The sequence below is a fragment of the Labeo rohita genome, chromosome 10 (assembly GCF_022985175.1).
Source record: "Labeo rohita strain BAU-BD-2019 chromosome 10, IGBB_LRoh.1.0, whole genome shotgun sequence".
Taxonomy (NCBI): Eukaryota; Metazoa; Chordata; class Actinopteri; order Cypriniformes; family Cyprinidae; genus Labeo; species Labeo rohita.
In genome coordinates this window covers 15,226,336-15,251,609 of record NC_066878.1, presented here as the reverse complement: position 1 = coordinate 15,251,609, position 25,274 = coordinate 15,226,336, and the positions used below count along the sequence as shown (strand labels likewise).

The 25,274-nt window shown below is 33.3% G+C and overlaps 1 protein-coding gene across 2 annotated transcripts; it reads left to right on the top strand.

The window, feature by feature from the left end:
* The first annotated feature begins 534 nt into the window (after nucleotides 1-534).
* ppp2r2ab (protein phosphatase 2, regulatory subunit B, alpha b) lies at nucleotides 535-21,650 on the top strand. 2 transcript variants are annotated; one of them, XM_051120444.1, is made up of 11 exons: nucleotides 535-666; nucleotides 2,708-2,826; nucleotides 5,406-5,483; nucleotides 11,735-11,832; nucleotides 11,923-12,088; nucleotides 14,462-14,574; nucleotides 14,726-14,903; nucleotides 15,045-15,209; nucleotides 15,340-15,509; nucleotides 18,701-18,792; nucleotides 20,938-21,650. In XM_051120444.1, exons 2-11 carry the CDS (start codon nucleotides 2,820-2,822, stop codon nucleotides 21,215-21,217), a joined length of 1,347 nt encoding a protein of 448 aa, XP_050976401.1. In that variant the 5' UTR covers nucleotides 535-666; nucleotides 2,708-2,819; the 3' UTR covers nucleotides 21,218-21,650. The 2 variants fall into 2 exon arrangements, with proteins under 2 accessions (XP_050976401.1, XP_050976400.1); XM_051120443.1 differs by having other exon boundaries at nucleotides 540-768.
* Nucleotides 21,651-25,274: the final 3,624 nt, after the last annotated feature.

Sequence of the window (25,274 nt, the reverse complement as noted above, 5' to 3'; positions counted from 1 at the left end):
TTGACGACAAAGTTACGGCTAAGAAACCCGCTACAGTTACCAAACTATGGAAGAAAGTGGAAAAGGAGCGGACCATGATCACACCAGTGCAGTGTGAGAAACTAGTAACCCTCCAAATTTAGAATGGTGCTACAGTGGATACTGTTCTCTAATTTTGATCACTGTGTTTTCCACAAAATAAAGGTTTTTGATGAAATGCAATGAACAGTGGTATAACCTACAGCTAATATTCCTAAATTTTGAGCGATTAAGATTAACGATATTTTAAAGGGAAAAAATCAAGTATTTATAGATGTATCTCTAATTTATAATCTCCACACACACATGTAAAATCTAAAACTATTTTTACACAAACGTTTAACCACATTATGATTATATATAGGCTGAATGCTGGTGTTCCGTTACGTCCCTAGTGGTTTGTGTATAATTTCATAACCGCCCACACAGCCAAGCAAAATCACCGTAGTTACGTCATCACCCCCCAGCATCCAGTAATGAATGGCCAGTGCCGATTACGTCACTCCAGGGCGGGGTTGCGCCATTTTGAATGTTGAGAGAAGTGTAGGAGGATAGAGCTGTGAGGAGGGTGGGTTGCAGGAAGAAAGTCTTAGCATCTTAAGATTTAAGCGTGAACGAAAGGACTACCGAAAAGAGCGTCTTTCCGAGGTGCGTCTTCATCCATTCCCAGACGACCTGCTTGCAATAAAATCAATCAGGCAAAGTTATCGGGACAGTTCTGATACCAAAAATTAGCAGCAGCAAGCGAAGGTAAGAGCCGGAAGTGACGCCATAGCGGGCCTGAAAGCGTGATTTTCCTTCAAAATACAGCTCGAGTAATCTAAGCTTTTAGTAAAGTTTCAAATACACATCGTTGTAAGTTTTAACATGCCTACATTTTAAATATTAATACTTTAGGGAATTACCTCACAATCTACATTGTTATAAAATAAAAGTAACAAAATAATGTTACTTTTATGTAATGTAACATAACGTTATTTTGTTTTCAGAATGGTGTAGTTCAGTTTTTTTTTTTTTATATTAATAATCTAAATTAATTGCACTTTAAAATTCAAGTTGATTTCAAGAAAATATATGTATATATGTAATCTTTGGTTTACGTTCCCTTCAGTTTTAAGATCTCAGTGTCATTTATTAATAATAGATTTGTTAAAAAATTAATAGATTTATGGCAGATTGATTAATGTATAATTTAAATTTATTTTTTTTAATTTATAATTATATACTGTGAAGCAACGTTAAAGTTTTTAAGTATTTTTTAGTGTTTTGTTTTTATGAAAATTAAAAGGAACATTTAATGTTGGCACATCATGCATTTTTAAGCATCTTTAAGATATAATAAAGTGGGCATTGCTCTACTGCACTGTGGCAATTAAAACTAAACACTAGAGATGCCTGTCATAGGAAGCTCTTTGGCATCATTTACCTTCAGTATCAATATTTCAGTATCATTTATCACTAATAAGTTTTTGATAAATAATGTATCAGCCCTGCCAGCTGCAAAAACATCAGCAATGTTAAATAAAGTGCATGAAAACACAAGTACAGTAGGCAGTACAGATTTCCAGAGACATTGCATTGTGAAAATATATACACTACCAGTCAAACGTTTTTGAAGAGTAAGATTTTTAATGATTTTTTCCTCTTCTGCTCACCAAGCCTGCATTTATTTGATCCGAAGTACAGCCAAAACAGTAATCTTTTGAAATATTTGTACTATTTAAAATAACTTTTTTCTAATTTTAAACTGTAATTTATTCCTGTGATTTCAAAGCTGTTATTTAGCATCGTTACTCGTCACATGATCCTTCGGAAATCATTCCAAGTTTCTGATTTGCTGCTCAAATAACATTATTATTATAATTATTATTGTTATTAATGTTAAAAAATAGCTGAGTAGAATTTTTTCGGGTTTCTTTGATGAATAGAAAGCTCTGAAAATAAATCTTTTGTAACATAAATGTCTTTATCATCACTTTTGACCAATTTAAAGCATCCTTGCTAAATAAATAAATGTTTTCAAAAAAATAAATAAATGATACTGACTCCAGCCTTTTGAATGGTAAAGTGTATAATGTCACAAAAGCTTTTTATTTCATGTAGATGCTGATCTTTGGATCTTTCTATTCATCAAAGAATCTTGAAAAAAATGTACTCAACTGTTTTAAATATTGATGATAATAATAAATGTTTCTTGAACAGCAAATCAGCATATTAGAATGATTTCTGTAGGATCATGTGACACTGAAGACTGGCGTAATGATGCTGAAAATGCAGCTTTGATCACAGGAATAAATTACATTTTAAAATGTATTCAAACACGAAGCAGTTATTTTAAATAGAAAAATATTTTACGATTTTATTGTTTTTGCTGTACTTGGTGAGCAGAAGAGATTTCTTTAAAATCATCCGGGAGTGTAATTTATGAATGCATGTGTACAGACAGGACCCTAGAAGTGTCTCCTAGAAAACTATTATAGAAAAAAAAAAAAACAGGTGACTTTTGGTACTCCCAAGATTCCTTGTGAAAGGTTCCTTGTGTAAAGGAAGGACAAGAGAAACACCAGGAGGACTTTTGTCAGTTTGTTTTCCTTACCTACCTGTGTTTACTTGCAGGGAATCTCGCTATCAATCTGATAATCACTCACTTTCACTAATAAATCTATTGCTTTTCTGTTCCATTTTTCAGGGCGCTTTTATTTTGAAAAACTGCATTTCCGGCGACTCTCTTGGAAATCTTGCTCTGGTCGCTGCCTTCACACTGCTTATCAAGACTAGGGTCCGACATCGCCACTCTCGCCATGGCAGGTAACTTGGCAAGTTTATGAGCTGCTCAAGCAAGGATTGTACTAAATTGATTTTATTGTAGCAATCGCTTCTATTTGTTACAGTGAGCGCAGCGGTTGTACTGAAACCATCATCGGCATTATTGCTCCACTGACAGTAGCCTAGCCACTTAGCTGCCTCGTTTCCCTCCAGTTAGCCAGCAAATCGGCAAAACTGATTTCGATCGGGGTTTATTCGTAATGTTGCGATGATCTGAGCACCGTGGCTTCTCTCTGATCACGAATAGCGCAGAGTTCGGGATGGTGCACTGATGAGCTGCATTTGCGTGGGAATCTGTCCCGCTAAACCCACTCATCATTTGTTAGCAGGGATGCGCGGTCGGGCTACGTGATTTTTAATATGTCGGTTGTAAAAATGAATAGGCATTGGGTAGCGTGTCATGGTTGTCGCCCTCTGTGTATGTGTATCATCCGGGCCGATGAATGAATGTGCTCGACATCTCGGCCTCTTTAAATCAGCTCCATTAAAGTAGCGAACTTTAACCGGCATCTGCAGAGTCATGTGCAGTCAAACCGCCGCGCGCTTCCCACTGTGACTTAAAACCGCTAAAACCACCGTCATCTGCAGCGATGACAAACACTAATGCGTCCCTGGTTATGAAATTTCAATCCATGGGACTTAACGTTATTCACAGAACAGGAATCGGTCAGATCAGTCGTGACGAGAAGGGTGGGAGGATTCACTTATACGGCACTGGGCACAGATTTGAGGAGGAAAAAAATCAAACCTCTATAGACAGATACGCTTTTATTGCCAATTATGGGTTTAATGAATATAATAATGTTTTATTATATATATTGCTATATAATATAGATTAAAAAAAAAAAAAAACAACTAAAAAACTAAAGTAGTATTCGCGGGTGCAAAATGTACAAAGAAATTCACATACTGTCAGAAAGTCTGTGTATATAGCAAAAAAAATGTTAATAATGCTTTTTTTTTTTTTTTTTTTTTTTTTTTTACTTTTGACAAGATACAGTGTAGATTATGTTTGTCATATATGTATGTATATATATATATATATATATACACACACTATACATACATTATATATATATATATATATATATATATATATATATATATATATATATATATATATATGTATATGTGTGTGTGTGTGTGTATATGTATATATATATATTTGGATATGTATGTATAGTGTGTGTGTTTATATATATATATATATAAATATAATATATATAATTTTATTTATATAAAAATCTTATTCTTCTTGATTATATGCTACCGGTCAAACGTTTTTGAATTTTTTAAATATTTTTACCTTTTAAAATCTGTTTCCTGTTTGAATAATTTTTAAAAATGTAATTTCTTCCTCTGATTTCAAAGCTGATTTTTTTTTTTTTTTTTTTTTTTTTTTTTTTTTTTTTTAGTATCATTTAGTATCAGTCACAAGATCCTTCAGAAATCATTCTAATTTTCTGATTTGCTGCTCAAAAACATTATTATTATTATTATTATTATTATTATTATTATTATTAATTTAATTATTATTATGTTAAAAACAGCTGAGTAGCATGTTTAGGTTTCTTTAATGAATAGAGAGTTTAAAAGAACAGCGTTTATCTTTTGTAAAATTATAAATGCCTTTTTCTTCACGTCTGGTCAATTTAAAGCATCCTTGCTAAATAAAGGTATTAATTCTAAAAAAAAAAAAAAAAATATTACATTGACTCCAAGCTTTTGAATGGTATAGTGTATAATGTTGCACTTTTTTTTTTTTTTTTTTTTTTCATTTCAGATAAATGCTGATCGTCCTATTAAAGAATCCTGTAAAAATCTACTCAACTGTTATACATATTAATGATGATGATGATAATAATAAATGTTTCTTGAACAGCAAATCAGCATATTAGAATGATTTCTGTAGGATCATGTGACACTGAGGACTGCAGTAATGATGCTGAAATTTTTTTAAAATGTATTCAAACAGATAGCACTTATTCTAAATTGTAAGAATAATATTAAGAATAATAATTACAGTTTTGCTGTAATTTTGATCAAATAAATGCCGGCTTGGTGAGCAGAGGAAAATTCTTTAAAACACATTGAAATCTTGTGACCTGTACTTTTTATTATTATTATGATTATTATTGTTATTATTCTATTTTTTTGGTGCACTGTTGTTCTAAAAAGAATCTTGTTTTATTGTATTCACACTAAAATACATTTGATTGGCTGTTTAAAGTGCAAAATTATACTCAAGTATAATAATGAAGTACTGTTACTCAAAAACTTCACACCTCTGCTAGCCCAAGTCATACTAGGGCGGTTGTTGTTCCTCTTATTGGGTCTCCTGTAGCCACTTGTCTCGTGAACAAACCCAACCAGTTTGGCGCAGCCTTAAACGGCCACTCGGGAGTTGCCTCAGTGCGTTTCTCCTCTCTCATTAAAAAATGATGCAAGAGCTGTCATTTAAATTTGATATGGATTACTGCGATTGTAGACGGTATTTTTGCATTGTTTTTTTGTGTGTTTGTGATGAAATGGCAAACTTTAACCGGCTTGTATGGTTTCAGGAGCCGGAGGCGGGGGAAACGATGTGCAGTGGTGCTTTTCGCAAGTGAAAGGGGCGATCGATGATGACGTAGCCGAAGGTGAGTACCTTTCTGATTAATCACTTCCTGTCCAGAACCAGACTTCATTGGGATAGTCAAAAGTGTGCAAAAAACAATAGCATGTCCACAGTGACATGGCAGACACTATAGACTGCAACACTAAGGATCCAGAAGTTAAAAAAAAAAAAAAAAAAAAAAAACATTCATTTTTCTCCACAGGCTAACTGATTTTTAATGATAACTTATAAACCTTGAATGACAGAGCTGGTGTGAGCTCCAAGGTTGTTAATCAATGGTATGCGTTCTTGTTGAAGCCATCTGTTCACATTATTTCAGCTTATTTTTTTAAATAATTGCATTTAGCAGCAGAATTCAATGGGAAAACTACATTACCCATGATGCTGTGCAGAAAATTACACCAGTCACTGAGTTCTGGTAAATTACATAATCGAGTGGGTCTCAATAAATTTAAAATATAGTTTCTATAGAAGTAAATCAACAATTTTAAATGAATAGTTTTATAATTCACCATTGTTTTTAATTTGATTGTCATTTGCAATGCTTCATGGGGTTGTAGCTTTTTTTTCCTTTAGTGCCATTAAGTGCACAGTCCTTTTTGCTTCAAATCAATGGTTGTAATTTTGTATTTCACCGTGTAGGTGGTTGGTTTGGTTCATGGCTTATAACTCTTCAATGAAGACCGTTTTTTAAAATCCCTATGGAAAAAGTAAATGGGGGGGAAAATATTTGTAGAACCAATAAGTGTAAAAGTCACTTTTCCAGTCTATATTGTCTTTAAGATGGTTATTTTGTCCTCCAGCATCCAGTCTGATTCTCCCATTCCTTTTTATTCTTCTATGTATGGAAAACTGTGACTTGCAGGTTTTGTATTTTTGGTTAGTGCATCAACCCGAGATTTCAAGTGATCTTATTATTTGTAGTGTGAACACTACAAAATGTGCATAAGTGCATAAATGAATTGGGGCACACCTATTGTCATGCTTATTAATAGTTCTAGTCAATGGTGAAGGCAACAGCTTGACACATCGGTCTAGTTTCCTGTCAACAGCAGGATGTCAAGTGAGAGACCGTTATATGACCTTTAATTCATCAGACTTTATTCTCCAAGAGTCCTGCAGCACACTTTGTCTCTAGCAGCCAGTTGATTGAGTTCAGACACATTCAAGCTTGTATGCATGTTACGTTTCCCGCAATGCAGAGCACTTTGCTTGTAAGCTGCTTTAAGAAACTGCTCTTGCTCTGTCCAGTTGTGCCTATATTAGCTTGGCTGTGAAATGTGCTTATGGATCAGTTGCATAAGGCTGGATCATGATTTCTGAGTTAGAAGCATGTTTATGCTAAAGCTGATTGTGAGCCTTGAATTCTATTATTGTTGATGGTTATTGATGTTGATTTGTCTAGCATAACTGAGATTATTCAGCACAGAGGGCCTGGTGATATAGCTAGATAAGCAGCTTTTTCATTGTGTTCTGTTTTGGACCATTCTACAGAACCGGTCAAAAGACAGAGTTGGAAACGTCTTGAAAAAGATGTCTTTTTAAAAAAAGAAAATGTGTATGAATGCAAATTGTGTAAATTAAGATATTGCTTATACCTTCCTTGTAATATATATTTTTCTACTTTATTAAAAAGTTTTCAGAGGCAAATCAATAACAGTTACAATTTTAACTATTTCGAGTGTGGTTTATAAGATTTGTTGTATTTTGTATCCAATTTTTCTTTGTAAAAGGCAAAAAGTTGATCATATGATTTCAACCTTAAAGATTCATTAGTTTGAATATACATTAAACCAAAAATATCATAACATCTTAGTTGATAATTCATTATACTTAATTTTTGGCAAAACATTCCATGTTTCGGTAGTGACTGCACATTTTCAGTAGTGACAGTAATGTTTTGGTAGTGACTACATCACATAGAATTTTAACTTTCATACTAAAATGTACTAAAATACAAATAAAATTGCATAACTGCACTAAAACTTTATTTTATCTAAATATGAAGACTGTTCCCTTTTGTCAGTACCGAAACAATGATGATTATAAATGTAGGAGTGTAGTTAATATCAGTCTCAGCCAATGGACTGTTTCATGAGTGACTTGAAAAACGCAGGACTTTTTTTTTTTTTTTTTTTTTAATGTAAAGTTTTTTTTCATTTACAAAGAAAATATAATGTGTGTGTGTGTTTATTTATTTATATATATATATATATATATATATATATATATATATATATATATATATATATTTTTTTTTAATTCACTTTTTAAAAGAATTAAAAAGATGCTTTTAAAAACAACAATGGAGGAAAAAAAGTACAGAAATTATTTCAAATTTTCAAATTTTAAAGTACCCAATTAATGATGATTTTTATATTAAGCTTGCTGATATTTTAAAAATAATTACGGGTTTCACTAGATAATAAGAATCTTAGTGAACATCGAAGATTTGAATACTTAAATGCTTTTTAAATGTGTCTTTTGTTTGTAGGACAGCAGTTTACATCAGTTCTGTAGAATGGCCCATATACAGAATTATTTGAAAGGGCTCATTCATCCACTATTGGAACCAAACAGTCAGACAAATCTTTAAAGTAAAATGCAAATAGAGATGTACTATATATCAGTTACTTTTGATATCAGTCAGTATTCTAGGGTCTTTTTATCTATTGTATATTTAATTGAACATGTGCATTTATCAGTTATCAGCCATCATGTGAGAAAAATAATCTGCTTATGAGTATCTGCAATAATTTTAATATGCACCCTTAATATTTTATATCATAACAGTTAGGGATGTCACAATACTCAATACAATATCGAACCGTTCAGTACGACATCCACGCGCTTGTGAATTGCGGTTTTTCGGTTTTGGATTTAAATAATTTCCTTGGTTTATTTCTCTTGAAATTTGCTATGTGCGCATCCGTGATTTCACATGCTGAGATGAGGAAACGCCATCCTGTTTATATTTAAAAAAGCAACACTTGCAGAGCATCTTCCCTTATAATGAAATGCAAAGATAAGCCTTTCTAAACTTGTCGTCCAACATAAGAGAACATTCTAACTTATCTTTACTTCAGAGCATCAGTCGAGTGTTTGAAATAACTTTTGTGATCTGACGTGGCTTCTTATCATAGAATGAGGCAGACAGTATATTGTGTACTCATATTCTATGTATGTTGATTAGCAATGGCTTACAAATATACTTAATCATTATGTGTGTGTGTATATATATATATATATATATATCTAATACATATATATATATATATATAGATAGATAGATATAGATATATAATATATATAGATATGGATATGTGTATGTATATAAGACTCCCCATAGTAAACACATTTTTCCATGTTTAAATCCACCAACAGATTTTCCCTCAAAATCATTGCAAAAATACTGAAAAGTGGTCTAGATGAGAAGCTAGTCTACTGACGCCAGTCTATTTTCAGTAAACTTCATGACCCAAAAATGTCATACTATTCATGACGTTGGTTAATTATATTACAGACAAAATATAGAATATAGGGATGTAACGGTACACTCATGTCATGAGTTGCTTCAACACACAGTACAGATCTCACAATACAATACTCACACAATTCTCCAAATGAAGCCAGGATTACATCTAATGCATGTGATGAACAGTTAACAAAAAGTACTGTTCTTCAGCCAGATCAGAAATATTTATAGTTTTGCTTAGGTAAAAATACAGAATTGTAGTTGACACACACATTTGCACTCTCTTCCTGACAACTTACATTTAAAAACTTTATTAATTAGTGTGATAGTTACTAATAACAATGGAGGCTTAGTGGGTTTAACATATTTGATGCATTCTATATGTGCATTGATCTGGCTTTTGTTTAAATAAAATCTTAAATTAAATATTTAAACTTTCATTTTGGGTGAACTATACACAAATGCAGAATACAATACATAAATATTTATCAATATATCATCCAGCCCTACTGCTTCTCACTTATAGCTGCAGATTTGTAATACTTCCTGATGGCACATGAATAAGAAGGTTCTTGTGCATACCATAGTCCGAGCAGATTTTTACCTTAAAATAGAAGGTCACTTCCAGAACAAACATTTATTGAGAATTTACTCACCCCCTTGTCATCCAAGATGTTCAAGATGACTTATCAAGACTATATATATATTTATTTATTTATTTATATTTATATTTATATTATTATTTTTTTATTTTTATTATTATTTTTTTTTTTACCTCAAATGCTCGTCTTGTCTAGCTCTGTGTTAACTCTGTGTATTTCGGTTTAAGACACTTAGGATATATCACAACTCCCATTTCATTTTCTCCTCCAACTTCAAATTCACCCTACATCGCTGCAAAAGTACAGACCCAGTCATCTTCTTAGTTTAATAAAGGAAAATACATAACCTCTGGGTTTCACATTAATGTTAATAATAGAAATGCTGGGGATTTATTACATATAAAGATGTCAGATTATGTAATTCATAATTTTCTAATTTTAAATTTCTCCAAAAAAAGTTATGTAATTTATAATTAAAGAAAAATAAAAACGTCTAATTAAAAAAAAATCCAAAATATGCTATTTATAATTAAAAAAAAAAGTACAAATCTAATTCTAAAAATTTCCCAAAAACATTTAATTCATAATTGAAGAAATTTTCCAAAAAAGTTATGTAATTTATAATTCAAGAAAAATAAAAACGTCTAATTAAAAAAAAATCCAAAATATGCTATTTATAATTAAAAAAAAAGTACAAATCTAATTCTAAAAATTTCCCAAAAACATTTAATTCATAATTGAAGAAATTTTCCAAAAAAGTTATGTAATTTATAATTCAAGAAAATCAAAATGAAACCTTTTAATTCTGTATTTTTTTAATGCAATGCATAAAACACATCTAATTGTAAAATTCTCCCAAAAACATTATTTAATTCATAATTGAAGAAAAGCAAAATAAAAACGTTTAATTTTAATATTTTAAACCAAAAAAGGGAAATTTTTAGGAGGAAAAAAAGTAAAAATACAATTCTAAAATGTTCCCAGAAACATTATATAATTTAGAATTAAAGAAAAGCAAAATTAAACTTTGTAATTCTATATTTTTTTTAAATACAATGCATAAAGTACAAATCTAACGGTAAAATGTTCCGAAAAAAGTTATGTAATTTGAAATGGAAGAAAAGCTAAATAAAAACCTCTAACTCTAAAATTCTCCAAAATATGAAATTTATAATTAAAAAAAAGTACAAATCTAAGTCTAAAATTCTCCCAAAAATGTTGTGTAATTTATAATATAATAATAAAATCATCATACCTACATCACTGCAGAAGTACCAACCCAGTGTTTACAGAGTGAACATGCAAAGAAGATCAAACTCCCTTTATGAAAAAAGTGAAACAGCGATGTAGGATGGAGAAAAGGAGATGGGAGTTTTTCGACACACCGTAACTGTATTGACCCGGAATACACAGAGTTTGCGCAGAGCTAGACAAGAAAAATTTTTTTTTGTTTTTTTTTTGTTTGTTTTTTTTTTTTTAAAGAAAATAACTGATCACTCCGCTAGGTAAGACCCTTCTTCCTCTGTTGGGAACATTTAGAGCCCTTTAAAGCCACATTTAAACTGCATTTTGGAAGTTCAAACTCACAGGCGTCATTGAAGTCCTCTATATAGAGAGAAATCTTGAAATGTGTTCCTCAAAAAAAATAATTTCTTTACGACCAAAGAAAAAAAAGACACAAACATCTTGGATGAGTAAATTATCTGCAATTTTTTGTTCTGGAAGTGAACTTCTCTCTTAAGTCTCCAGTTTGTATTTTGCAGGCTTCTTATCCATGTCTTCTGGCCTGATTTGGTGACTTTCTTAGCGATTTGGCCCTCAGGGTGGACAGACTTACACAAAGGGCCTTTACTTTCTTCTTTTCTCCTTCGCTCTTCTGCTCTACTGGTTTATAAAGGGTTAAATTGCTGTGAGTCAGTCTAGAGTCCATCGATGACTGAGACATCTTTCTCAGGAGCATGTATTGTTGTACGAATCTGGGTTACAGATGTGCCTTTTTATTTAAAGATTCAGTCAGTGGCTCTCTGACATTTGAGGCTAAATATGTTTGAAGTAAATCGCACATTAAATTAGGACTGCTATGGGTGTTTTGGCAAGATCCCAGTGGCTGTTGAGATGGATCAGTTGTGTGTCTCTTTTGGGGGGACGAGGGTGGATGAAATCTGACAGATGTTGTGTGCACGTCTGTTTCTACAGCCGACATCATCTCTACTGTGGAGTTCAACCACTCAGGGGAGCTGCTAGCCACAGGGGATAAAGGCGGTCGAGTTGTCATCTTCCAGCAAGAGACTGAGGTGAAGGATCAGGCGATTTCATAGTAACATTATGTCCGCTTTCGTTCCCACTTACGTCTTTCTCACAGAAATGTGCTTCTCTTTTTCCAGAACAAGAGTCAGCCACAGTGCCGTAGTGAATACAATGTTTACAGCACATTTCAGAGCCACGAGCCTGAGTTCGACTACCTGAAGAGCTTGGAAATCGAGGAAAAGATTAACAAGATCCGCTGGCTACCACAGAAGAACGCGGCGCAATTTTTGTTGTCCACAAATGGTTAGTAGAGCGCTGGGGCTCTGTGGAGTCTTACTGTGAGCGCAGTCACACAAACCAATCAGAGCTCCTTATTCTACAGAAGGATGAAGGGTAATACATAACCTAGGGGTTCACAATGGAGGTGCTGGGGATTTGTTAGATATAAAAATGCTAGATTATGTCATTTATATTTTTCTAATTTAAAATTCTCCCCAAAAAAAGTTATGTAAGAAAAGCAAAATAAAAACTTCTCATTTGAAAGTTCTCCAAAAAATGCAATTAAAAAAAAAAGTACAAATGTAATTTGAAAATTCTCCTAAAAACATTATGTAATCTGTAATTAAAGGAAAGCAAAATAAAATATTGTAACTCAAACCTTCTCCAAAAATGCAGTTTATAATAAAAAAGTACAAATTTAATTCTAAAATTCTCCCAAAAAAGTTACGTAATTTATGAAAGAAAAGCAAAATAAAATCATCTAATTCAAAAATTCTCCAAAAAATGCAATTTGTAATTTAAAAAAACAAATCTAATTCCAAAATTCTCAAAAACGTTATGTAATTTATAATTAAATAAAAGCAAAATAATTTTAATTTGAAGAACTCCAAGAAATCCTATTTATAATAAAAAAAATGTACAAATGTACAAATTTATTTCTAAAATTCTCCCACAAACGGTATGTAATTTGTAATTATAGAAAAGTAAAATAAAATCTTGTAATTCAAAAATTCTCCAATAAATGCAGTTTAGAATTAAAAAAAAGTAAAAATTTAATTCTAAAATTTTCCCACAAACAGTATGTAATTTTTAATTATAGAAAAGTAAAATAAAATCTTGTAATTCAAAAATTCTCCCAAAAGATATGCAATTTATGAAAGAAAAGCAAAATAAAATCATCAAACATTCTCCAAAAAATGCCATTTTTAATTTAAAAATGAGTACAAATTTAATTCTAAAATTCTCCCACAAACGGTGTGTAATTTGTAATAATAGAAAAGCAAAATAAAATCTTTTAATTCAAAAATTCTCCAAAAAAAATGCAGTTTAGAATAAAAAATGTACAAATCTAATTAAAAAATTCTCCAAAAAAATGCAATTCATAATACAAAAAATGTACAAATGTAATTTGAAAATTCTTCTAAAGATGTTATGTTTATAATTAAAGAAAAGCAAAATAACTTCTAATTCAACAGTCCTTCAAAAAAAATGCAGTTTATAATTTAAAAAGAAAAGTACATATCTAATTCTAAATTCTAAGTTATGTAATTTACTATGAAAGAAAAGCAAAATAAAACCTTCTAATTAAACAATTATCCAAAAAAGAGATTTGTCTATTTAATAATTAAAGTAAAAAAATAGTTGTGAAATTCTTTAAATAAATAAATAAATAAATAAAAACAAATTAATCTAAAATAAGTAAACGATTGTAATATAATGTCGGACTTTTGTAGAAACAATTCATACCGAAACAATTGATTATTACATTTATTATTCATTATTAGGACTGTATGGTAAAAAAAAGGTGCATTTGTTAAACTATGAAAAAAAAAAAAAAAAAAAAAAAAAAAATTTTTTAGCTAAAAAATTAAATGTCCGTCTAGTTTATTTATTATTTATTTTATTTTACAAGTGACCAATTAGCAACACAAAGCTTTTATTTATTATTTTTATTAACATTTATTTCTTATATGGTTTTATATGACTCTTAAGATCAAGGAAATGTTTCAGTCTTTGCAATCAGCAAAATAGCCATCCTATAACACAAACTAATGCATAATTTATTCATATGGCAATGCATGCTGGGATTTAGTGGGGGGTTTTTTTGTTTTTTTTTAATTGAAATGTTAAAGATTACTTAATCTTTGTAGTTACTTCTTTGGGTTTAAAATTTCAGCACTGTACAGACTGATTTATGCTTAAAATACAGTCAGTACCAAATCCATATTTTCAACTGGAGATGCATATAATAGCTTGTGTGAGTTGATGTGAGCTCTGCTAATTCTCCAGATTTTTCCCTGACTCACTGATGCGTCTCCATGCTGTCTAAAAATACGAACTCTCCGACGTGTTATGCAACCAGTGTGTATTTAAGACTCTTGAATAGACTGAGTGCCGATCTTCTGCTCACCCACATACTGGAGGAAGATATTTGTGGGACAGAGTTCAAATTAGATGTGGGAAAAATGTCCAGATGTTTTCAGAATTTGGTGAAATGTCAACTAGGTTCACTTTGCCAGTCAAACTAGCTCTTGTTAAACATGGAAATAGGCTTGGTTTTTTTTTTTTTTTTTTTTTTTTTTTTTTTTTTTTTTGTGGCTCACAGTTATTTTCAGCATGAGTCAGAGGGCTGGTCCTACATCGGAAGATGACGTTATTCTGTACTTTCGGTTGCAGATAAAACCATAAAGTTGTGGAAGATCAGTGAACGTGACAAGAGACCAGAGGGATACAATCTGAAAGAGGAGGATGGGCGCTACAGAGATGCTACTACCATCACAACTCTACGAGTGAGTCACGCACGCTTGTCCACATGACGTAACCAAGATTACAAAACCAAATAGACATAATTTTGTTTTTGCTTTCCGTGCCTCTTACATATTCATAAAAACCATTATGTTCTGTTAAATTGTCAAATAACCCTGTGAACTCTTTGTGCAGGTGCCAGTATTCAGGCCTATGGATCTCATGGTGGAGGCCAGTCCGCGGCGGGTCTTTGCCAACGCCCACACCTACCACATCAACTCCATCTCGGTCAACAGCGACAACGAGACCTATCTGTCTGCAGACGACCTGCGCATCAACCTGTGGCACTTAGAGATCACAGACCGCAGCTTTAGTATCCTATAAAGTGAAATAGGAAGTATTTTGGAGCATTAAACCCTTTGTTGTTGGGTATTGCATTGATTTGGGTTGGGAATGTCTAGTTGAAATCTCTGTGTCAGTTTAGTGGTGTTATATGGCTTTAACTCTGCATCAGACATTGTGGACATAAAACCAGCCAACATGGAGGAGCTGACGGAGGTGATCACAGCCGCTGAGTTCCACCCTCACCAATGTAACACGTTTGTCTACAGCAGCAGCAAAGGCACCATCCGCCTGTGTGACATGCGTGCATCAGCACTTTGTGACAAGCACTCTAAATGTGAGTTATATGAGCTGACCACGTCATATGTGCCATTTCATCCAATGACGCTTTGAATTTCATTGTTTTTTAAATACTGTGATGTGTGTTAGTCATATAATGTTTTTTGTTTCTCCTCTGCTTTGTTTAGTGTTCGAGGAGCCTGAGGATCCAAGCAACCGCTCTTTCTTTTCTGAAATCATCTCCTCCATCTCAGACGTGAAGTTCAGTCACAATGGCCGCTACATGATGACCCGAGACTACCTGTCTGTCAAAATCTGGGATCTCAACATGGAGAATCGACCTGTTGAGACATACCAGGTGTGTTCATAATTGGACAGGGTAGCTAGCTACAGTGATCTTCGTTTGTTTTTGTCATTTTTCCAATGAAAATATTAGCTATAAAGCCACAGCAGAGCTGTTGTGCATCTTCGAGCAACTCACAATTTCTGAATGAATCCACGTTTTGAACTAATCGGGTGAACCAATGATTCAGTGGCCCATTCATGAACATTTACTGATTGAATTGGCCTTTTGAACAAGTCAAATGAATGAATGACTTACTCGTTAAGACATTTACCACCATGTACTGGCAGTTTTTGTTTCTTACAGGGTTCATACAAGGTGCTTAAAGGAACACTCCACTTTTTTTGAAAATAGGCTAATTTTCCAACTCCCCTAGAGTTAAACAGTTGAGTTTTACCGTTTTCTAATCCGTTCAGCCGATCTCTAGGTCTGGTGGTAGCACTTTTAGCATAGTTTAGCATAGATCATTGAATCCGATTAGACCGTTAGCATCTCACTCAAAAATGACCAAAGAGTTTCCATATTTTTCCTATTTAAAACTTGACTCTTCTGTAGTTACATTGTGTACTAAGAGTGATGGAAAATGAAAAGTTGTGATGTTCTAGGTCGATATGGCTAGGAACTATACTCTCATTTTGGCGTAATAATCAAGGAACTTTGCTGCCGTACCATGGGTGCAGCAGGCGCAATGATATTACGCATCTGCATAAACTTAGTGTCGGTCACTTTCAGGCTCTGCGTAATATCATGTCCATGGTACGGCAGCAAAGTTCCTTGATTATAACGCCAGAATGAGAGTATAGTTCCTAGACATATCGACCTAGAACATCACAACTTTTCATTTTCCATCACTCTTAGTACACAATGTAACTACAGAAGAGTCAAGTTTTAAATAGGAAAAATGTCGTCATTATATATGGTCATTTTTGAACGAGATGCTATTGGTCTAATCAGATTCAATGATCTATGCTAAAAGTGCTACCGCCAGACCCAGAGATCGGCTGAATGGATTCAAAAATGGTAAAACTCAACTCTAGGGGAGTTGGACAATGAGCCTATTTTCAAAAAAGTGGAGTGTTCCTTTAAAGTGCTTAAAATACTTTAATTTGACCTTTTGAAATTTAAGGCCTGAAAGCAGTGCTTGAAGTCCTTGAAAGTCCTGGAATTTCATTTTACAGTAACTGTACAAACACTGTTCTTATTTATTGTTTCATTTCACTAAAATAATAATAATAGTACTACATTCAAATTTCCAAATTAAAAAAAAAAACTATTAAAGGGATAAGTCACCCAAAAAATAAAATGTAAATAATTCTTATTTATTTAAATGTGACCTTGGATCACAAAACCAGCCATAAGTAGCATGGGTATATTTGAAGCAATAGCCAAAAATATGTTGAATGTGACAATATAATTGATTTTTCTTTTATTCCAAAAATCATTAGGATATTAAATAAAGATCATGTTCCATACAGTAAATATATCAAAACTTCATTTTTGATTAGTAATATGCATTGCTAAGAACTTTAAAGACGATTTTGTCTGTTTCATTTTTTTTATTCTCTTAGATACCAGATTTTCAAATAGTTGCATCTCGGCCAAATATTGTCCTATACATCAAACCATACATCAATGAAAAGCTTATTTATTCAGCTTTCAGATGATGTATAAATCTCAGTTTTGCAGTTGTGACTGTTTTTGTGGAATAGGGTCACAAATAGTGATTTTGCAACTGTTTATATATCTACAACACACACACACACACACACATATATATAAGGTGTTTCGTATGCTTGTCAATGCTGCATTTATTTGATCAGAAATCCATAAAAAAAACAGTAATATTGTAAAATATTATTTCAATGTAAAATAACTCTTTTCTATGTGAATATATTTAAAAATATAATTTATTCCTGTGATGCAAAGCTGAATTTTCAGCATCATTATTCCAGTCTTCAGTGTCTCATGATCCTTCATAAATCATTCTAATATGCTGATTTATTATCACTGTTGATAACTGTTTTGCTGCTTAATATTAAGTTAGAACCTGTGATACTTTTTTTCAGGATTTTTTAAAAAGTTAAAAGAGTGGCATTTTATTTAAAATGGAAATCTTTTGTAACAATATAAACTGCCTTTGAAAAGTTTGTAGTCAGTAAATTTTTATTCTTGTATTTTTTTTTAATTTTTTTGTTTTAATTAATATTCACCAAGAATGTGTTAATTTGATAAAAAGTGATAGCAAAGACTTATTGTTAGAGATTTCTATTTTGAATAAATGCTATTATTTTAATTTTTTTTATTCATCAGAGAATCCTAAACAAAGAATCACGAGTTCCAAAAAAAACATTAAGCAGCGCAACTGATTCCGACAATTAAAATGAAATGAACAAATCCACGTATTAGAATGATTTCTGAAGGATCATGTGACACTGAAGACAATTCAGCTTTGCATCACAGGAATAAATTACATTTTAAAGTACATTAAAATAGAGAACTGCTATTTTAAACTGTAATAATATTTCACAATATTGCTGTTTTTTTTTTTCAGTATTTTCTGATCAAGTAAATGCAGCCTTGAGAGTTCTTTAAAAGTGTGTGTGTGTACACGGACATATGCGAACACATACTTTCTAGCCACCGACTGTTTTCAGCATTGAAATTCATAAGAAATTATTCTTGAGCAGCGAATCAGCCTTTTACGTTGCAATGGATGTTTTACATAAATTACACACATACTGAAAATGTGAATTTTTTTTTTTAGTAGTTATGTTCATTATTTGAAATGTATGTTTGTAGTGTGAATGTGTACAGTTGTGTTTTACAACATAACATCTAAGTATCATCAAATTTTGCTTACCACTGACTTTATTTTATTCATGAATTAAAAATTCCCACTATAAAAACCCGTAGGAAATTCTCAATGGAGGCCATGGAGAATTATTCTTTCTATTCCAAACAGAAAATTCCAGTATGTGTATAAAAAGACTACTTTAGTCAACATTAGGGGGCGCTACCTGCACTGTTCAAAAGTGTAGGATTAAGGTTGAACCTGTAAGTCGGCAGTTTTGCCTCAGCCAATTGGGAGTATCTTGACTCACCCAGATATTTCTGTCATTGTACTGTACATTAGCATCAGGTTGAGTTATTGCCTCTGACACAGCAGTTCAAGTTTTTACTGAAGGTTGTGTGTTTGTCTTCCGCAGGTTCACGAGTACCTCAGGAGTAAGTTGTGCTCTCTCTATGAGAACGACTGCATCTTTGACAAATTCGAATGCTGCTGGAACGGAAATGACAGGTTAGACCCTTCACAAGTCTGTATTATATCATTTACATAATAGAGGAGTATAATGTAAACACTTAAAAGTACCACTATCTTAAACTCTCAGACTCATATAAAAGTGTCAGCAAAATATGGGTCTACGAGAGTGTCTGGAAGCAGCTGCTGACTAAACTACATTTGTCAGCGGGATAAAAAAGGTGCTCTGTTGTTCTTCCAGTACTAAACTACTACTTCCCCACAAAATGCTGCTACAATCTGAATACAATATATTACAGTTTCCACAAAAATATGAAGCAGCACAGCTGTTTTCAACATTAATAATAATGAAGAATAATAAAAAATATTTCTTGAACAGCAAATCAGCATATTAGAATGATTTCTGAAGGATCATGTGACACAGAAGACTGGAATAATGATGCTGAAAATTAATTTGCATCATTGGAATAAATTACTTTTGGAAATGTATTGAGTAGAAAACAGTCATTTTAAATTGCAATAATATTTTTGATTTTTAATATATTTTATACAATTTTATGAAATGAATGGAACTGGCGCAGCTGTGGACGGCAGAACTTAACATAAAAATACAGTAATGACGTTAAAGGGATCATCAAATGCAAGGTTCACTTTCACATGTTGTTTGAACATTAATGTGTGTTGGCAGGGTATGTACAAATCTACCCTATAATGATGATAATGTAAAAATAATATTCCCTTTTTCAAATCGAGCCATTCTCAGATGCCTGTCGGTGTGGCGTCGCACCGACAGAGGGCACTCCCACAATAGTTGATTGACATGAGCGTCTTACCTCAGACCCGCCTTAAATCAGCTGTAATGGTCCGACCTCCATTGTTTCGATGCCGGAGCAGGGATGTAACTTAGAATAAAATATCTCCGATTGAGCGATTGAGGTGTTGTGTTGCTGGATGTAATAATGAACATAGTGGTTGTCATTTACTCCTGACATCTGAGCCGCTGAAGATGCAGTGGATTACATTTGTTTGTGAAGAGAATGCACCTCCTGATCTATATAAATGCATCTATGTTTGCGCAAATCATTCATGATCCAGCTATATATATATATATATATATATATATATATATATATATATATATATATATGTATGTACACACACGCACACACACACACACACACGCACACGCACGTATATATTTAAGAAAAATTATATATTAAAAATATTTAAATGCAGTACCGATAATCTGATTTTAATATATACATGTAAATAGATGTTAATATTTTCTAAATATATACTGTATGTGTGTGTATTTATATATACATAATATATACACAGTATATTTGCACATATTATGTGAACAAAAACTTTTTGGGATGCGATTTATTAGTGATTGTTTGACAACACTTTCTACATCAACAGTGTCATCAGTATTTTATTTGTTAAAGCCAAGTATGAATCTCATCAAATTAGTGTTTTTAAGCATTATATATTTATTCCAAAATAATAACTCAAGGCAGTAATGATTTAAACAATATATTGTGTTTTTGAACTTTGTTCAGCTATTCTTTTTAATAGTTAACTTTTAACTATTTTTGAATTTTTCGGATTATCAGTCATCAAAGCTCGGTAAATATTGGTAACAGACAGAGATGATTACTCACTAAAAACTCTTACAGATCATGTTTTCATGCCATTTTAAGTCTTTTGACATCATAAAGTGGTTATATCTAAGTGTGAGTTGTTTACTTAATTTTAATTAGTCTTCCCATTAACGCCATTATATTGTTCATTCAGACTGATTCGCAAACATGGAACACGCACAAACCCAAGAGGTGGGATTTATCGCATGAACCAATCACAGACGATCATAACCAGTCATATCACAATGGAGGCATTGCCTCCTCTCACATGACTTTCTCCCCTTCATCTCAATTACCCCCCACCAAACTCACTGCACACTTTAGGGGGTCTGTTAAAACTCAATGCTCTCAGGGAGGCAAGAGAGACACGGACTGTGGACCGCTGTAACTTTACCTGCTGGTGTTACTGTTGAACAGTGTTTCTTTAGAAAAGCAAGTGATTTATACACCTTTTAATGTTATATTTTGTAATACTAGCATTGTTTTTAACATAGCATTTTATTGTGCTTATATAAAATTCCAATCATTTTTTTTTTCCCAGCGTGGTGATGACTGGATCCTACAACAACTTCTTCCGAATGTTGGACCGCACCCAGCGGCGGGACGTCACCCTGGAGGCTTCGCGCGAGAGCTGCAAGCCCCGGCAGGTCCTGAAGCCGCGCAGGGTTTGCGCGGGCGGCAAGCGAAAGAAGGATGAGATCAGCGTGGACAGCCTGGACTTCAACAAGAAGATCCTACACACCGCCTGGCACCCGCAGGAAAATATCATCGCCGTGGCAACCACCAACAACCTCTACATCTTCCAGGAGAAAGTGAACTAATACTGTCGTCATGGGGAAAGAAAACCTCCGAACCTCTCTCTCTCTATGTGAAAACGAGAAAAGAAAAAAAAGAACTAGCGAAAATCATTTCTGTGACAGCCACCATCATCACATAACCAACCTTGGCCTACTCCAGGACAGAATGAACTAGCGGCTGCCAATACTGAGGTAAACTGGTTCAAACTGGTCTGGAGAAGAGCGTAACCTGGCTTCGGCCTCTGTGGCACCATGACACGCGCCTTGCTCTGGTGATGTTGTGCCAACCTGTGTCTGTACCCTCCATCCTTTTTCCCCCTTACCCACAAGTCCGAGCCCAGGGACGGAATGGGCGGCAATCTCTGACAGATTTCAACCATTCGTTTATTTTTTTTTCTTTTGTTTTTTGGCTTTGGTTTATTCAAGGTGTCTGTATAAAAACTAATTTGAACTCGTGGATGTGTCCCTGTGTCCTTTAATCCTCCATATGTTGTTTGTGCCATTGTAACCGTTTTTAATCTTCTCAGAGAAACTGCCAAGTTGTTTAGTATGTTTTAATTCTGTTTCAAGAATAAGTGTTTCTGATTCTTTGTTTTTTTTTTTTAGATTTATTTTTTTAGTTCACTACTCTTTACATTTCATACTGTCCCGTTGCACTCCATTACAGCTCCAGAACGTTTCAGCCCTCTTTCTTTTCAGATATCCACACACTCATACCCGCCATCGCATCGGCCCAAAGAGCTTTTCCTGTTCTTTTCTGTTTAAACACAGCATTGCTGTGTTTGCTGTAACATCTACACTTGTTCAAGCACATACACTCCAGTTGGACTGCTCGCTCATGTACGAGTCATTCAGCCTTACAGGTTTATTTTCCTTTGTGACCCATGCCGATTTCTGTCTACACTCTCTCTATCTCAAGAGTTACAAGTTGAGAAAGATTATAGAGATTATGATATCAAAATGGTATTTATAAACGGAACAAACAATTAAACAAGAGTCGTGTCCTCTTCTTTGAGTATGCAAAGCATGCCTGGTGCAAAACTGAAAAGAATTAGTGTTTTCAAACTAATATAGCATATTAAAGGATTTTGAGAAACGTGAGGGATGTTCTGCGGTTGACAATTTGCATAAATGCATAAATTTTTAAATGTCGAATGTACTCTTTCTAATGTACAAGATCATAATAGATCAAGAACATTGATCAGATCTTTTTAATACTGGATTAAACTAACAAACACACACACACACACACACACATAGTAAGACCTTAGCATGCCAGGGACATATGGCAAGCCATTTTAGCATTTTCAGTTTGCCACTGGTACGATTACGCAGGGTTCGTACAAGGTGCTTGAAGTACTTGAATTTGATTCTAAAATTTAAAATCTCCCTGTTCTTCTTAAAACTGTAGTGGTTTGAAACAGCCCTTTTTTTTTTTTTTTTTTTTGGCTACGTCACAAACTTCAGCAGCCAATCACATCAAAAGATATATTCCTATCATTAGCATGTAAAATATACCAATAGGATTATCAGCACAAAACCAAATATTAAATGGAGCATTAAATAGAGCACAACCACTAACTTGAAAAATAACCCGCGGCAACAGTGTAAAAGTATCCCGGAGTCAGACGCACCTCTCCCGCATTGCCGTCTGCACTTCACTAGGGCTGTTCGATAACGAAAATTTTCCTTTGACTCACTGTTGTTTTCGATTCTTGTTTTTTTAGATCGGAGGAAATACCATGAGTGTAGGATATACATGTCTTAGAAAATAGCCTTGTCATAATATGAAGCGTTATTTAAAAAAAAAAAAAAAAGATACATTTCTGCATTTAAATTGTAATTTTGCTGCATTGCCCATGAAATTAGTCACAGCCCACAGCGCAGCAGTGGACATGCGTTATTGCATGAACTGAACAAGGAGTGCACACTTCTGATCACTATTAGCGAGCAAGAGGCAAATTAATGGATGCTCAACGGAAGGGTGCATCCTCAAACTCAGACGAGCTCAGTACCGACTCTTTTACTTTTTATTTCAAGTTTATTTTCGTGAATCGACGTTCAGCGGCGTTTAATGACAGCAGCCGAGATATGTAGCCTTCGTATGATGCAGCCTTTCGTTTGAGAGGCGCCCATAGATTAGCTTTGCTGAACTGAAAACGGCTCTGAATGGAGAGTCGATTCCCCTTGACTCTCGATTCCCAACGCATCGGAATCGATTCTTTTTGGAATCGATTCCCAGCCCTACACTTCACTCGCAAATGCTCGCGGGCGCGAACTGGAATCCTAAACTAGGCTGCAGTCGAGCCTTCAAGGCATTTTGAGGGCACAACATCGTCAAGTAAGTAACTATAACAAATGTTACAGCATCTACAGTATCTACTCCGCTACTAAAAACATAGTTTTATCAGTCATTATCCATGTTTCACCATTATATCGCGTTTACTACAGTTCAGTAGTGGATCACGAGGCTCTGGCTGATGTGATTGCGTGGGGGCGGGGCTAATCTGCATATTCATAGATCCGCGTATAGTAAATGAGGAAAGAGGGGTAGAGTTACATTCAAGCTGTTATAAGTCATGAGAAAATTTTCACAAGAAAAAACATTTAAATGTCATTTTGATGATCAAAGATAAGAATGAATCTATGAAATAAGTGTTTAATTTATTCAATAATTAATTTATTGAATGTTTAATTTATTCAATAAATTCAATAAGCACATATCTTTTCACACAAAATTCAAAAAACATACTTTTTTCCCTCTTATTTCAGTAAATGTCATAAAACTAGCAAGCTAAACCGGTAGTAGTACAGACAATGGCATGTAAACATGGCTAAAGACTCGAAAAGAAAAACAGATGAACCGAATCAATTGAGTTATTTATGCTCAATCTGCTCTGCTTGATTCAAACTTGTGACTTCAAGCGTTCATTCTAAGCGATTCACCAGCCAGATTAAAATAGAAGAGGCAATAATTTTCGAATTTCGACATCGCTTGTACTGACACACCTGAATAAAACGTCTCCCAAAGGTTGTAGTTTGGTCTGGTTTCATTTTCGTAGTAGACGAACGTGATTTAAATGAGCAAATACAACTGAAAGTAAGGATTCACATATTACTTTTAAATCCTTTTAAATACTTTTGAAGTACTTTTAAGAACGTAGTTTTTGCAAGGTTGTATTTTGGGTACTTTTATGACGTTTTAAAACGTTTTATTCCAACGTGCATACTACGTTTTTTAACACCTGAATAAAACATCCCCCAAAAGTTGTAGTTTGGTCTGGTTTCATTTTCGTAGTAGACGAACGTAATATTTACTTTTTTTTGACTACTTAAAGAAAACGTTCCAGGTTGGTATTTTTACAACGTTTATAAAACGTTTTATTTTGGTTACATATATTTTTTTTTATTTTAAAAAACGTTTTTAAAACGTTGTACTACAACATTACCTAATTGCAACCAAAATACAACGTTGTGAAAAGTTGTAAAAACGTTTTGTGTTTGCTGGGTTTTTCCCTCTTATTTTAGTAAATGTCATAAAACTAGCGAGCTAAACCGGTAGTAGTACTGACAATGGCATGTAAACATGGCTAAAGACTCGAAAAGAAAATCAGATGAACCGAATCAATTGAGTCATTTATGTTCAATCTGCTCTGCTTGATTCAAACTTGTGACTTCAAACTTTCATTCTAAGCGATTCACTAGCAAGATTAAATTAGAAGAGGCAATAATTTTTAAATTTCGACATCGCTTGTACTGATTTAAAAAAAAAAAAAAAAAAAAAAGCTTTTTCGAAACTGAATCAGTTAAACCATTGCGTCATGAAATGATTCACTGTTTTGAAGTTCTCCAGTGTAATTGCATATTGCAAATTTGTTTCAGATCAGGACTTCAAATCATGTATCAACTTCAGAGCACATATTGCAAATAATTTGATTTCGATTGTAACTTAACATATCACAAATCATTTGATTCAGATCGGTACTGCAGAGCGCGTATCGCGAATCATTTGATTTAGATCAGAACGTGTTCATGAATCATTTCGCAAATTGAATGATTCAAATCAAATGATTAGCGATTT